The sequence below is a fragment of the Chelonia mydas genome, chromosome 8, assembly GCF_015237465.2.
Source record: "Chelonia mydas isolate rCheMyd1 chromosome 8, rCheMyd1.pri.v2, whole genome shotgun sequence".
Lineage (NCBI taxonomy): Eukaryota > Metazoa > Chordata > Testudines > Cheloniidae > Chelonia > Chelonia mydas.
Window position 1 is genome coordinate 83,783,585 of NC_057854.1, and position 14,819 is coordinate 83,798,403.

General features: G+C 37.5%; 1 protein-coding gene across 5 annotated transcripts in view; it reads left to right on the forward strand.

Moving 5' to 3' along the window:
• The window catches only part of LRRIQ3 (leucine rich repeats and IQ motif containing 3), a 68,166-nt gene extending 53,585 nt beyond the window's left edge, over nt 1–14,581 (forward strand). For all 5 annotated transcript variants that reach the window (XM_037907943.2, XM_043552829.1, XM_043552827.1 and 2 more), the window contains 2 exons: nt 5,187–5,355; nt 14,400–14,581. In XM_037907943.2, the coding sequence (XP_037763871.1) occupies nt 5,187–5,355; nt 14,400–14,543 (313 nt within the window). In that variant the 3' untranslated portion in view covers nt 14,544–14,581. The remainder of the gene's footprint in view (nt 1–5,186; nt 5,356–14,399) is intronic.
• Nucleotides 14,582–14,819: the final 238 nt, after the last annotated feature.

Consider the following 14,819-nt stretch of genomic DNA (forward strand, 5'->3'; position numbering starts at 1 on the left):
AAGTCCCACTTGTCTGTAATTCCCAGGATCACCACTTGTGCCTTAAGAATAGGTAGAACATTTGCTATCTTCCAGCCCTCCGGTATAGCAGATGATTTTAATAAGAGATTGTTTATTTTTGTTAGCAACTCAGCCACTTCCTTCTTAAGTTCTTTCAATAATCTTGGCTAAAAACTATCTGAGCATTGTAACTTGTTCTTCCTTAATTTATCAATTTGTTCTAGTCCTTCTTTGGATATTTCAGTCAGATACTACCTCACCTTTATTACCTGAAAAACTATGTCCAGAGGTGTGACGCTCTCTATATGATTTTATAAAAGTATTTTATAAAAGTATGAGTGTGAATATAATGAAACTAAAATATGCTTCATGCAAAAGGTCTCTTGTAAGGTATCATTACAAAGCTTATAATCTACTGAATATAGTCATCCTATTTGTATAAATGCATCACTCTTGTATCGGAAACTAGAAATATGAAATATAACTCTTGAGGGCCTACTGTAGTTATGCAAAGTGCGGGCCATTAATGGTGGTTTGGAATCTTGATGGCTCCCATCAACCAGGACAATTGACTGTGGATGGCTCTGTTTGCAGGCAGGCCTTCCTGTGAGTCAGGCTGGGAGGAATGAAGGCTTGGGGGTCTCACAGGACATGTGATCATGTCACCTGAACTGGAATCCATCTTTAACCTGGTGTTTTTCCACGGAGAAGGAGGGGTGGGAACCCAGAGAGACAAAGGATTCCTGCCTTATGCAAAAGATGTATAAGTGGGTGGAACAGAACAAGGAGAAGGAGCCATCATGAGAAATCCCCTAGCTACCACCTGAGCTGGAACAAGGGCTGTACCAGGGGAAAGGATTGTGCCCAGACTAGCAAGATGTCCAGCTTCAGTCTGTGAAAGAAACTTATTGAAACATCTCTAAGGGTGCGATTTTATCTGTATTCAGGTTTCAGAGTAGCAGCCATGTTAGTCTGTATCCGAAAAAAGAAAAGGAGTACTTGTGGCACCTTAGAGACTAACCAATTTATTTGAGCATAAGCTTTCGTGAGCTACAGCTCACTTCATCGGATGCATATAGTGGAAAATACAGTGGGGAGATTTTATATACACAGAGAACATGAAACAATGGGTGTTACCATACACGCTGTAACAAGAGTGATCGGGTAAGGTGAGCTATTACCAGCAGGAGAGCGGGGGGAAGGGGGGGAGGGGGTAGTGATAATCAAGGTGGGCCATTTCCAGCAGTTGACAAGAATATGTGAGGAACAGTGGTGGTGGGGGGAGGGGGGGGGAGAAATAGTTTTACTTTGTGTAATGACACATCCACTCCCAGTCTTTATACAAGCCTAAGTTAATTTTATCCAGTTTGCAAATTAATTCCAATTCAGCAGTCTCTCTTTGGAGTCTGTTTTTGAAGGTTTTTAGGGAAGAATTGGCACTTTTAGGTCTGTAATCGAGTGACCAAAGAGATTGAAGTGTTCTCCGACTGGTTTTTGAATGTTATAATTCTTGACGTCTGATTTGTGTCCATTTATTCTTTTATGTAGAGACTGTCCAGTTTGGCCAATGTACATGGCAGATCTAATAGTGGCAATTCTTCCCCACCCCCACCCCTCCGCTCTCCTGCTGGTAATAGCTCACCTTACCTGATCACTCTTGTTACAGCGTTTATGGTAACACCCATTGTTTCATGTTCTCTGTGTACATAAAATCTCCCCACTGTATTTTCCACTACCATGCATCCGATGAAGTGAGCTGTAGCTCATAAAAGCTTATGGTCAAATAAATTGGTTAGTCTCTAAGGTGCCACAAGTACTCCTTTTCTTTTATCTGTATTCAGTTTGTATTACTATACTAGACTTAGACTGGTGTGTTTTATTTTATTTTGCTTGGTAATTCATTTTGTTTTGTCTGTAACTACTTGGAACCACTTATATCCTACTTTCTGTACTTAATAAAATCACTTTTTACTTATTAATTAACCCAGAGTATGTATTAATACTTGGGGGGGGCGGCAAACAGCTGTGCATATCTCTCTATCAGTATTATAGAAGGCGACCAATTTATGAGTTTACCCTGTATAAACTTTATACAGGGTAAAACGGATTTATTTGGGGTTTGGATCCCATTGGGAGTTGGGTATCTGAGTGTTAAAGACAGGAACACTTCTTTAAGCTGCTTTCCGTTGAGCCTACAGCTGTTAGGGGATGTGGTTCAGACCTGGGTCTGGGTTTGCAGCAGGCTAGTGGGTCTGGCTCAAACCAGGCAGGGCACTGAAGTCCTAAGCTGACTGGGCAGGAAAGCAGGGGCAGAAGTAGTCTTGGCACATCAGAAGGCAACTCCCAGGGGGTTTCTGTGATCCAACCAGTCACAGTGGTGTAGTCAAGCAGGTTCTGTGCACAGCTGATTGCTTTGAGATACTGGTAGTGATTTTAAGTGAGTTTTAAGTGTGGTGGCTAGAGAACAGACAAAGTGGTTACTGGTTTGTTATTTTCTGTTTGCTTATTTTGGGTAAAGGAAGTAGCGACAGAAAAGGAAGCAAAATAAGTAAGAGGGAAGATCAGAAGAAGCTAAAACTGCACAGGTGTGGGAGGGTTTTGGGAGTTGATTTTGACTAGCTACATTGACATTAAGACTTCTTATCCCTTGTCTCCACTAGGGTTTTCTTGATGTAAAAATACAAATTATTTTGTTTTGTAGTGAAGACATAACCTTAAGTGCTGATACAAAATCCCATTGAAGTCAGTGATAGTGGATGGTGCCCCCATTTGCCCTCTGTTATAAAAAGAAAACCAGTGGCAAGCAAAAGCTTGTTTTTGCTGATCCTATGATTCAACATAAATATTACGTTTTCCCTTCCAAATCCCCTCTTCATTCCCCACAGATGTAAATTAATTTGTCTCAAGCCTGTTCCTCTGAAAATGTCCTTTTTGAATGAGTTCAAAACTGTAACCCTGCACCCTGTTACAAGAGGTAAATATATTTTTTCTTGATTTGTTCAATGCATTAAATAGAAAACTCACAACATATCATATCACTGGAATTTGTACAGTTATTTGGAGATCTTTTTCCTAGTTAGTTAGATCGGGGATGTAAATTGACACTGAATTTGGATCAGGGACTTGCTTTCAGAGTGTGAGTTGTTATCAAAATATTTATTAATAAAATTTAACAACACTTTGGGCTTTATGCATAAGACTTTGATTTTGTCACAGGTATTTTTAGTAATAGCCATGGACAGGTCGTGGGCAATAAACAAAAATTAATGGAAGCCTGTGACGGGAGGAGGGACAAACAAAACGCTGCCAGGGCTTGCAGCTGCTTCAGCCCCATGGCAGCTCCTGCATCAAGGTCAGACCCCACTTCAGCTGCTGCTCTGGCGGGCTGGGGATCGCTGTTCTGGTGGCCTGTTGCTGACTATTGGTCAGCTGTTCAGGCTGCCTGGGGCTGACAGCTGCTCCAGCCCTGTCCCAGAAGAAGTCCTGGAGATCCCAGAAAGTCATGGAATCTGTGACCTCCCTGACAGAATTGTAGCCTTACATATGCATTTGAAATTGTCTACTATCTTCTGAGTTGTACAGTGTCATGGTTGGACAACAGGCTGACTTTTCCACATGACAGGTAGAAATACAATATAGGGCCTGAAACAAAGAGAAGAGAACCCTATATTTAGGGCCCAAATCCATTTAAATCAAAGGGGAACCTCTCAGTTGATCTCAGTGGGAGTTGGATCAGCTTTGGGAAAAGGAGCTCATGTTTACAATACACAGTGAGTCTGAGTTTCATTTACATTACAGCCCCTTCACACCGATGAAGTGAGCTGTAGCTCACGAAAGCTTATGCTCAAATAAATTGGTTAGTCTCTAAGGTGCCACAAGTACTCCTTTTCTTTTTGACAGTGTAAAGTATCCTTAAAGTGAATGTAAATATAATTAAGCTTGGAAGGATTAGATTTTTTTTGGTAACTATCTGTAAACATTGATTTTCATTATACATACATAGACAAAAATATTTCCATTGATAATAATCAAAATTTACAGACAGGCAAAGTTATAAAAATGCTGCTTGAGAATTTATTAGAATTAGATTTAAGGATATTTATTTGTATATTTTGATGTGATTTTGACAATTTGTGTTAACATTTTAGTGGTTGTAAAATGTTAACTTTTTGAATCTCAGTGTCTGTCACTAAATTATTTTCTGATACCCCCCTAACTTTCTATAGCTATGAAAACTGAAATAGCTAAAAATCTAAAAAAAGTTTAAAAATAAATTTTAGAAGTCAAAATGATCAAAAAAACTAATTGTGCCAAACCTAAATGTAATTAATTATATATAGCATGGAATTGTGAGTTGTAGAGTCATTTAAAAATCAAAAGGAGTACTTGTGGCACCAAAAGTCAGAAATCCATTGTGTATATCAAAATTTATATTTTAACTAGCAAAAACATAAATTAATGTATTTGATTTACAAGTTTAGCTAATAAAAATTTTAGGTAATATCTATACAGCTAGACACCACTTCTAAAGACCCAGTTTTACAAAGCTTTTTCCAAAATCTTGACCTGAATGGAATTTAACATGGATTAATTTGTTAGGCCCTGCAGCCTTTTTTTATAGGCCTTTTTCTTACTTCTCTTTCACCTCAGCCAATCAGCACAATACACCTTTCCTTGCTTTTTTCCCTTCTGAAGACCCTCTTAATACTATGCATCCGATGAAGTGGGCTGTAGGCCACGAAAGCTTATGCTCTAATAAATTTGTTAGTCTCTAAGGTGCCACAAGTACTCCTGTTCTTAATACAACTGCGAGACTTGCATTTAACTCCAGGGCCTTTCCAGCTTTTCTTATTTTGTATGTTGTAAAATATCTTATTTTACTGCATATATCAGCTAGGGAACCAAGTTAAGTTAGAAGTGGCAATCTTAACTGTGCATTTTCTGTCATTTATGTCAATAAGGTTTCAATCTAAATATTTAATTAACATTGTTTTCGGCATATAATTCCCTTTCTTTTTCTTTCTTCTTAAGTAATAATGATGTACAGGAGGAAATTATAAGTATTGTGGTTCACTTTGTTCTTTAGTAACAATAAAAGAATCAACTGTCTGGATTATTCAGTCATTCAGAAGTACCTACATTTTTATTTACTGTGAACTAAAGTATCAGAAGTTCTGTTTTTACAGCAAAATTCCTTTGGATGAAGTTCTTCTGCAGAGACATTATATCAGAGATGGAGCAAAACAAATTTACAGTCAAAGCACACTTCCAGTATGTGATAGTAAAAGCTTTATATATCACATCATTAAACCAGAACAGAATACTGACGACAAAAAGCTTACATCTGGGAAACAAGTAAGTGTACTATTAAATATTAATTTAATAACTATTTTCAGAAAAATCTGAACTCTGCATATAGCACCAAGGATCATTCTAAATATTCCAGGAAAATCTGTTAAGAATAAAGAGCATCTATTGAAAAACTTTGTTCTTGACATTTAAGGTTCTGTTTTACAAGCTATATTGCAATCCCTACAACCTCAAAGACAGAATGGTCTTTGTTTAGACTTAGAGGGGGGAAAGAAGTAAGGAAAGGGTGGTGAGGTCCCAGCAGATGGCTGGGGAACAGCTGTGGAAGGATGATGGCAGTCCTCTACCAGGTAGAAATGATTAAGGAAGGAATCATTACCTGCATTGCACAGTATATTGCTGGATAGTTCCCAGGTGAAATAAGCTGATAAAGTTATGGCCTAATTAAACCACACCCCTCACATCTTGTCTTTCTTTCTGCATGTCCAGAACAAATAATGTAAAATGCTGATGTGTGATACAAATGGATGATAAAGACAGGAATGCTAATGTTTAATGTACATACTATAGCTCTAAATATTATACTATGTTAATTGTTAGTGCTGTGCAATTTTGTAAAAACTACATGCCATTCATTGCACTTCCATTATTTAAATATCTTTTTCATATCTTTTCACACAGTTTAAAGGTATAATGCTGCTATTCTGTGATACAAAAGAGCATTAGAAAACCCACTTGTACAAATAGAAGAACATATTTGTTTCCTTTTAACAAATAGAATTTTCTCTGTTTTCCTGCTTTCTCTGTGCTTTCTTACTTTTGTCAGATACTACATAGAATGCCACTGTCCCACTTTTGCACGTAACTGTAGTTTTCCTCCTCATAGAAGAGAATCAGGAGTCTTTTCTTTTTGGAGTTAAAACCAAAATAGCTTCTCTTTATACAGTAAATATGGTTGTATATTACAACTTTAAATATAATTGCTGAATGAATTTCATGTGGAACAATTTCTTAATGTTATTTTGATTATTTTTAAACCATCTATCTTGTTAATTTGAACTAAAAAAAAAAATCATACATTACCAGAGGTGGTTCCAATTATAGCTGCAGGCACCCCAAGAGTCAGGAAAAGTACTTGTCAATTGCCAACAATCTGATACTGCCTGTAAAGTTCCTTATCTGATTCTAGCTTTTTGTGTTTCTTTTATCCTGGACCTGACACAGAGCTCCTTTAATAACCAGTTTTATAGCCTTAAACAATCTTTCCTTGTCATCAGTTTTCCAGTGAAAGCCATAGATCTAGCCCTTTCCTTTCTGGTCACTGGTCTAGGAGCAGTAATTAGAGAAGTTCACACTGTATTTCCATCCCTGGTAGTTTGAGATATCCAACCTTAAAATCAGATCATTCTTATTACCGTTTTACTGTTTTCTGCAGTTAGATTTTAAGATGATTTTAAGAGGTAATATCTGGTGAACATGTAATACGGTTAATGCTTTATTGGTGTGATCCTTCTTTCTTCAAGATCTGTGGGAGTTTGGCCTTTCAGTCAATGGGTTATAACATTTGAATGATAGGTTCAAAGGTTTCAGATGTATACAACTCTAATTTTAGCTTAATAACGTGTTGAAATAAGGGAGTGGAAGTGAAAGGAAAAGCAAACAAGTAGCCAGAATAATATGATTTCAAGTTCCAGGATTCTATGACTTGCCGGCGCTAGATACACATGATATGTAACAGTGGAAAAAACTTGCCTATGATATACAGCATTAATTTCTAGCTCTGATCGTATGTGAGTTATTGAACTTTAAAACTGTCACTGATCCCTTAATCTAGCAGTGCTTTTTGCACTGGTCTAGAATGAATATAGCAAATCTCCATAGAAATGCCCATAAATAAATAAAGTTCTGAACTTTGGAAAAGGAAATTTTCACAGAGGAAACTGCGGCTGAAGGTTGTGTCTTTCAGCAGAGTGGTTGCTTGGTTTGCACTCCAGAGATAGATACATTTTAGTGGTGGATGATATGATCACATAGAGGACCTGATTCTCATTTGTAGTAAAGTTCTTTATACCACGCTAAAACTCTTTTAACATGTCAGGGCCTTAGTGTAAATGAGGCTCAGGCCCAGAATCTAAGGCATTTTGTCATTTCATAAGTCTATGAAAAGTACTATTCTAAATGTATAGGTTTCAGAGTAACAGCCGTGTTAGTCTGTATTCGCAAAAAGAAAAGGAGTACTTGTGGCATCTTAGAGACTAACCAATTGGTTAGTCTCTAAGGTGCCACAAGTACTCCTTTTCTTTTTTCTAAATGTATAGTATTTTAAATTTTTACATATTTTTTCTGTTACATGGCATGTTTTTTTTTTTCAATATTAATCATCCTCAGCACAGGTCAGAATGGAAAGCTCCATAAAACAGTGAGAATGTGATGACAAAGTGCAGTGAATTTCAAACAACTTGAGCTGATGATTCTTCCACAAGTGTTGATGAGTCAGACTCTTGAGGCCAAATACAGCTGTACAGAGGGATAGCTCAGTGGTTTGAGCATTGACCTGTTAAACCCAGGATTGTGAGTTCAGTCCCTGAGGGGTCCATTGAGGGATCTGAGGTAAAAATTGGGGATTGGTCCTGCTTTGTTTGAGCGGGGGGTTGGACTAGATGACCTCCCGAGGTCCCTTCCAGCAAGTGGAATTCCACTGATGCTAACAGAACTTCCTCTGAAATTAGCCACTGGAGTTTTTGCTTCTGTTACAATCTTAGTTCTGCTTATGTTGATTTACAGAAGTCTTCTAAAAGCACTGCCCTAAGAATCTTGAGTTGAATGGTTTAATAAATGGACATAGTTAGGTTAGTGTCGGTACACACAATTAGCATTTTGTTTCTCTTTAAAAAGTGTAACAAAATTAAACATTTAGTTTACAACAAATGTAGATGAGCTGTTAATAAAAAGTGATTTTAAGAATTAGAGAGAAGGAAAGGAGAACTGCACTAATTTTCCTTAGCCTAACATTTACATTTTAAGAGGTAAAAACACTTTTAATCGCAAATGAACTATAAAATATTCTTTTTTCACAGTTAATTAAGATTGACATTTTATAGAATAATGCTAGAGGTGGACATTTTGTTGAGAACATGTCATTTTTGACATTACTACTGTTGGAGCCTGGTGTAAGGTTGTACATTTTTTTTCAGTTCCCTTAGAACATATATATTTAATGTTTATACATATTGAAATAGTTCTTGTGATTGTTAAGCCATTATTACTGCAGATCACAGTCATCATTATTGCAGATGACACTACTTTTCAATAAAATGGCTGCCTCCACCACTAGTTTCAGAAATACTGATTATTTACAAAATATGTATTTCAGTTTATTCAGTGAGAATTGATTCTTACCCTGTGAATTTGCATACTCTGGGGTGGGGGAGGGGAATTTTCCTTTAAGAGGAAGGAGGAAATGTTTCTCCAGTAAGATGGATTATAAAAGCTAATGGCTGTTTGAAACTGTTCAATCTTCTGACATTTGGGGGAGCAGGATAAACTAATTATCGCCCTGCTGTGCACTTTATGTGGCTATCACCTCCGTATGTGTTGCAAACATACAGTAAAAGAAAATATTACAAAAACAAATTATTAACCAGAAAAATTACTATTTGTTAGTTATCCTGATATTAAAAAATCTTACCACCAGCCTCCTGAAAGGGTCTTACTAACAATTTAGTTGCTCTGGGAAACTCAGAATGTCATAATAAGATTCCAACCTTGATTAGGCTATTGAGAAGTCTCTGCTCTCTTTCTTGTACAACTTAATCAGAGAATCCAAACCACCAACATAAACTGCCAGCACTTGCTTCCCAAGCCAGGGTTAACACTCGAAGTCAAATTTAGGCTTGGTTTGTTGTAAAAGAATGTAACAACCATTGACCTTGTAGTGTTCAAGTTTGCTTTTCAGCCTCTGAATACTTCTGCATCAGTTGGACTCAAACACAAAAGATGCTTTATACCATGCATCACTTAGTTGTTGTAGAGACACTGTGCACACATCTTCAAATTCAATGCCTATCAGCAGGACATGCTTTCTTTACTTTTATACCTTGTTATTCGGCATAGTGTTGATGCCCCACAAGTTTTACAGTGAGCAATTTGTAATGCTATTCCATATTTTCTTCCTTATTGCCGAATCTTTTATTGAACTTTTAAAATGTCTTACTTCAAATTTATGATGATTTTTAATTGAAAAAGTATGTACTGTTTCTTATCAAGTTGTGTTTAACTTTTGTTTTTAACTAGTTAAAATGTATTCCTAAATAAAAACATCCTTTATTAATTTAAGTTATGGCACCTATTAAATTGTTCAGGAAATTGTATTTTCTTAGTACTGTGGAAGATTAGAACTGTGAAGTAAAATACTAATCTGATAATGTTAAGACTGCTCCAGAATAATCATAGACATAAATTATAATTTCTTGAAAGAGAAAAAATATTATAAGAATATGAACATGATGACGGCAAACTTATCAATCTAATAAAGCAGTGAAGCAGTAGTGCCAGAATTCTGAACAAATGGTTTAAATTGAGAAGAGCATCCTGTGGTATTCAAAGGAAATATTAGTGATAATGGTGAAAATTTGTGAGTATTTCAGAAGTCATATAGGAAGCTAACTGAATCACATTAAGAACTGATGAAACTCCAGGAGAAAGAATCAAACTCAAGTATGTACTTGCCATCAGTCTGTTGATATAATGTAGAAATATGCAAGCATTTTGTCTGATTTTACAAAACCAGTGAAATAAATGCAATGCTACTGATACTGAAAGTGTTCTGTTACTGAAAGTGTTTTAAAGGCATAGGCACCTCCTTGCAGCTCGGATTTAGGTTCCAATCTCTGAGAGAGGGGCATGACTTAGGACACACTTCTCTTGTTTGCATCTCCCATTGGCTAGCTTAGGAGGCTGTCTGCCTAGTGTGTTGGCTTTTGTGGATTGCCTATGTCTCCGCGTTAGTGTTTAGGGAGCCTAGGCACCTAACTCAGGCTTTGTGGATTGTAGTGTTGTTCCTGTGATTTTCTAGCTGCATCTGGGCCTAACCCCTACAAGAAAGGAATCATGACTCTAAGAGTATATATAGATTGTATGTTTACCGCCTAACTCTCCATTAGAAATTATTTGGGTATAATGATACAGTAGGGAAAATTGTTGCTTGATGTCTTCAGAGTAAGTAGTATTTCTGTAATCTTAACAGTATTAACAAAAGTATTTATTTAGTGAAAAACAGGTTATATTCTATACTTGAGGTATTTGAACTGTAAAAATACAGTTTTTCATTGTTCTTTTTGGCTGTGATGACTAAACCACATTTTTGTGCCAAGAATGCCTAAAAATATAGTTGTAACTGCTTCCTCACTAAGGGCCTGATTCTGCAGCCCTGACTCATATCAATGGGGCTCTTTCCATGAGTAAGGTACTACTGAGTCTAAGTTTTGGTGTATTTTGACTTTTATAATTTAACTTTACACACAACCTTAAACCCAAATTTATGATGACCTACAGATGTTGCTGAACAACGTGTTCTCTGAGTTCCAAATAGAAAAAATAATCCATTGATTAATGATACTCTACTTAAATAAATCTGTAGAATTTCTTTTACTGGACGGGAGTGTCTTATTGAATTGTTGTACTTTAGTTTACTTGAAAGAGATTGTATTCTGTCCTGTTTATCCTATGTGTCAAACCTATGTATGTTTCTACTTTTTAATGCTTCTCTGAGGGAAATGGACGGCTTAGAAGTTTGGTTATAAGACATAGAACCTTATACTATCACTTCTAAACTAATCCAGTTTGGTAGTGACCAACAGTCCATCATGCTAGGCTTTTTTATGAAACAAGTTGGTGATCTCAGTCCAGTTCCTTTTGGATAAGTGTCCTATAACACATCACAAGTGGCAACATTATTGGGAGTTTGAGTTTGGCAGTAAATTGGCACCTTTCACAAGTAATAAGACATAGGGTATACTGGGAGAAAAAAAAAAGAAACAGTGTAAATTTGGCATTACCAGGAATTAGTAACTATGATCTTTTAAATGAATTGTGTAAAATAAACACAGTCATATGTTTTCTTACATCATTGTCATAAGTCTGAATTGTTGTTTTGTTTTGTTTTGTTTTACCTTTGGTATAGTTTAGTTTTTTTGTGCGTAGAATGGAAAGAAAATCCAGCAATTAATTTACAGAAGATAGTGGAATGCATATCACTGTTGACATAACTAAATTACATGGGAAACGACATAAGTAAGAATAAATTTAAATGAAACATATAGGCAATAATATTTGTTAAAAAAATTCTTATCTAAAGACTTGAAATCATGTTTTGTCTAAAGAGACATTGTTTACAATCTTACTGTTGAAACATATGTGGTGTTTAGATGCTGCTTGTAATTATTAGAACTGGGAGCACTGGCTGTTGGGAGTCTGAAAGGACAGGAAACGGGGGGGGGGGGGGAGTTGAGGAGGCAGAGTGAGAGCTACCGAGGGTGCAGCAGCAGCTTGGTAAACAGGTTTCCACTTTAAAAATAAAGTCCTGTTGAAGTTTGTTAGTACCTTGCCTGGTTGCTACAACATTTTGGCAACGAGGATGGATCTTCTGCCTCTGAACCCATCTGCACCATTTCTGCAAAGCCCAAGGTACAATATGTGCATTAAATCATGTGTTCAAGCTTTCAAATATCTTATTGACTGACCTACAGAATATCATGGCCATTATCTTTGAAAACTCATGGCGATCGGGGGAAGTCCCAGACAACTGGAAAAAGGCTAATGTAGTGCCCATCTTTAAAAAAGGGAAGAAGGAGGATCCTGGGAACTACAGGCCAGTCAGCCTCACCTCAGTCCCTGGGAAAATCATGGAGCAGGTCCCAAAGGAATCAATTCTGAAGCACTTAGAGGAGAGGAAAGTGATCAGGAACAGTCAGCATGGATTCACCAAGGGAAAGTCGTGCCTGATTAATCTAATTGCCTTCTATGACGAGATAACTGGCTCTGTGGATGAAGGGAAAGCAGTGGATGTGTTGTTCCTTGACTTTAGCAAAGCTTTTGACACGGTCTCCCACAGTATTCTTGCCAGCAAGTTAAATAAGTATGGGCTGGATGAATGGACTATAAGGTGGATAGAAAGTTGGCTAGATTGTCGGGCTCAACGGGTAGTGATCAATGGCTCCATGTCTAGTTGGCAGCCGGTATCAAGTGGAGTGCCCCAAGGGTAGGTCCTCGGGCCGGTTTTGTTCAATATCTTCATTAATGATCTGGAGGATGGCGTGGATTGCACCCTCAGCAAGTTTGCAGATGACACTAAACTGGGAGGAGAGGTAGATACGCTGGAGGGTAGGGATAGGATACAGAAGGCCCTCGACAAATTAGAGGATTGGGCCAAAAGAAATCTGATGAGGTTCAACAAGGACAAGTGCAGAGTCCTGCACTTAGGACAGAAGAATCCCATGCACCGCTACAGACTAGGGACCGAATGGCTCGGCAGCAGTTCTGCAGAAAAGGACCTAGGGGTTACAGTGGATGAGAAGCGGGATATGAGTCAACTGTGTGCCCTTGTTGCCAAGAAGGCCAATGGCATTTTGGGATGTATATGTAGGGGCATTGCCAGCAGATCGAGGGACATGATCGTTCCCCTCTATTTGACATTGGTGAGGCCTCATCTGGAGTACTGTGTCCAGTTTTGGGCCCCACACTACAAGAAGGATGTGGAAAAATTGGAAAGAGTCCAGCGGAGGGCAACACAAATGATTAGGGGACTGGAACACATGACTTATGAGGAGAGGCTGAGGGAATTGGGATTGTTTAGTCTGCGGAAGAGAAGAATGAAGGGGGATTTGATAGCTGCTTTCAACTACCTGAAAGGGGGTTCCAGAGAGGATAGCTCTAGACTGTTCTCAGTGGTAGCTGATGACAGAACAAGGAGTAATGGTCTCAAGTTGCAGTGGGGGAGGTTTAGGTTGGATATTAGGAAAAACTTTTTCACTAGGAGGGTGGTGAAACACTGGAATGCGTTACCTAGGGAGGTGGTGGAATCTCCTTCCTTAGATATTTTTAAGGTCAGGCTTGACAAAGCCCTGTCTGGGATGATTTAGTTGGGGATTGGTCCTGCTTTGAGCAGGGGGTTGGACTAGATGACCTCCTGAGGTCCCTTCCAATCCTGATATTCTTTGAGTCTATGATTCTATGATAAGCCTGGTGCACTGGATAATTTAGGTTATGTTTCTCATTACCAATCCTTTTCAACTAACTGTGGGTCACTAGTTTGGATCTGGCTCACTTGAGAAGTGAGAGAAAAATGTTATCTGATAGCTGTTTGGCAGTGTACATGAAATGAGTTTCAGTCCAATTTCCAGTTGGCTGGTATCTACATCATAAAATGCATCACCTCAGTTAGTATCAATTGGCATCCTTGTATGACAGTCTCAGCAAAAAAGCCAGAATACCAGTGGGCACAGAAACAAAAACCACCTCTCACCCAAGAGTTGGAAATAGTAGGTCAAGAATTACACACATTTGCATGACACCGTGTCATGAATTGCTACTGTGTATCATGTACCAGTTCTGTGGATAAATAAGGGTGTGAGCTTCAAATGTGTTTTACAAGCAAGCACTGTATTCACTTAAAAAGCTGAGAATATCATAAACTGTTCTTCAGGGCTCCTTGTTTGCTCACACTGCTAAAGATAAAGTGCCCTTGTCACTGAAAAACTGCAAAGGAATGCATCTTGGTATAACATATGATGAGTGAAGAGTTGTTTAGACTAAAAGCTGGAATTTTTTTCAGGATTAGAGGTGTGGGGTTGGAACAAGTATGCACCTAGCCAAGCAAAGAGAGACTCTGCCTAGTAACAAATAGTCTTGCAAAAAAGGAGTATCAGCCCACAAAAAAAAAGGAGGGTTTTTTTTGTCAAATCGGTAAAAAAGTATATAGATATCTAATTATTTATAGGAAAAAGTAATATATGCTGTATTATTGCCACAAGTCTTCATTTTCTTGATTATAATGACATGTTTAATTAAAATAAAATTTGTTTTGTTAACAGGTCTCCTATATGAATAATTTTAAAAAGCTTCCTGTTTTATGTCTGAGAAGAAAAAAACAACCAGTTTTCTCCATTTCACCCACATTGAGGAAAAAAAAAAAGAATAAACTAGGGGAACATAGAATTCCATGGAGGAAGGGTTAGTAATGTGATCCTTTTGTAATACTTTATAAAATAAAAAATCTAACTAACCGTAAATGAGAAAAAGCTACTTGGAAAGATTTTAGCAACCATATTAGTTATTTATTATAGGTGGGGCTGGTAGTGTCACTTCTAATTAAAGTTGCTTGATACTTCACATTATCAGACCCTATTTTCAGTTGCTTATAACTTTGCCAAACTTTAATTATTCAGGCTAACTTTTTCTATCTGTATGTCTGACTCAAGCTGTAATTTTTTTTAAATTTTCAATCAAAACAG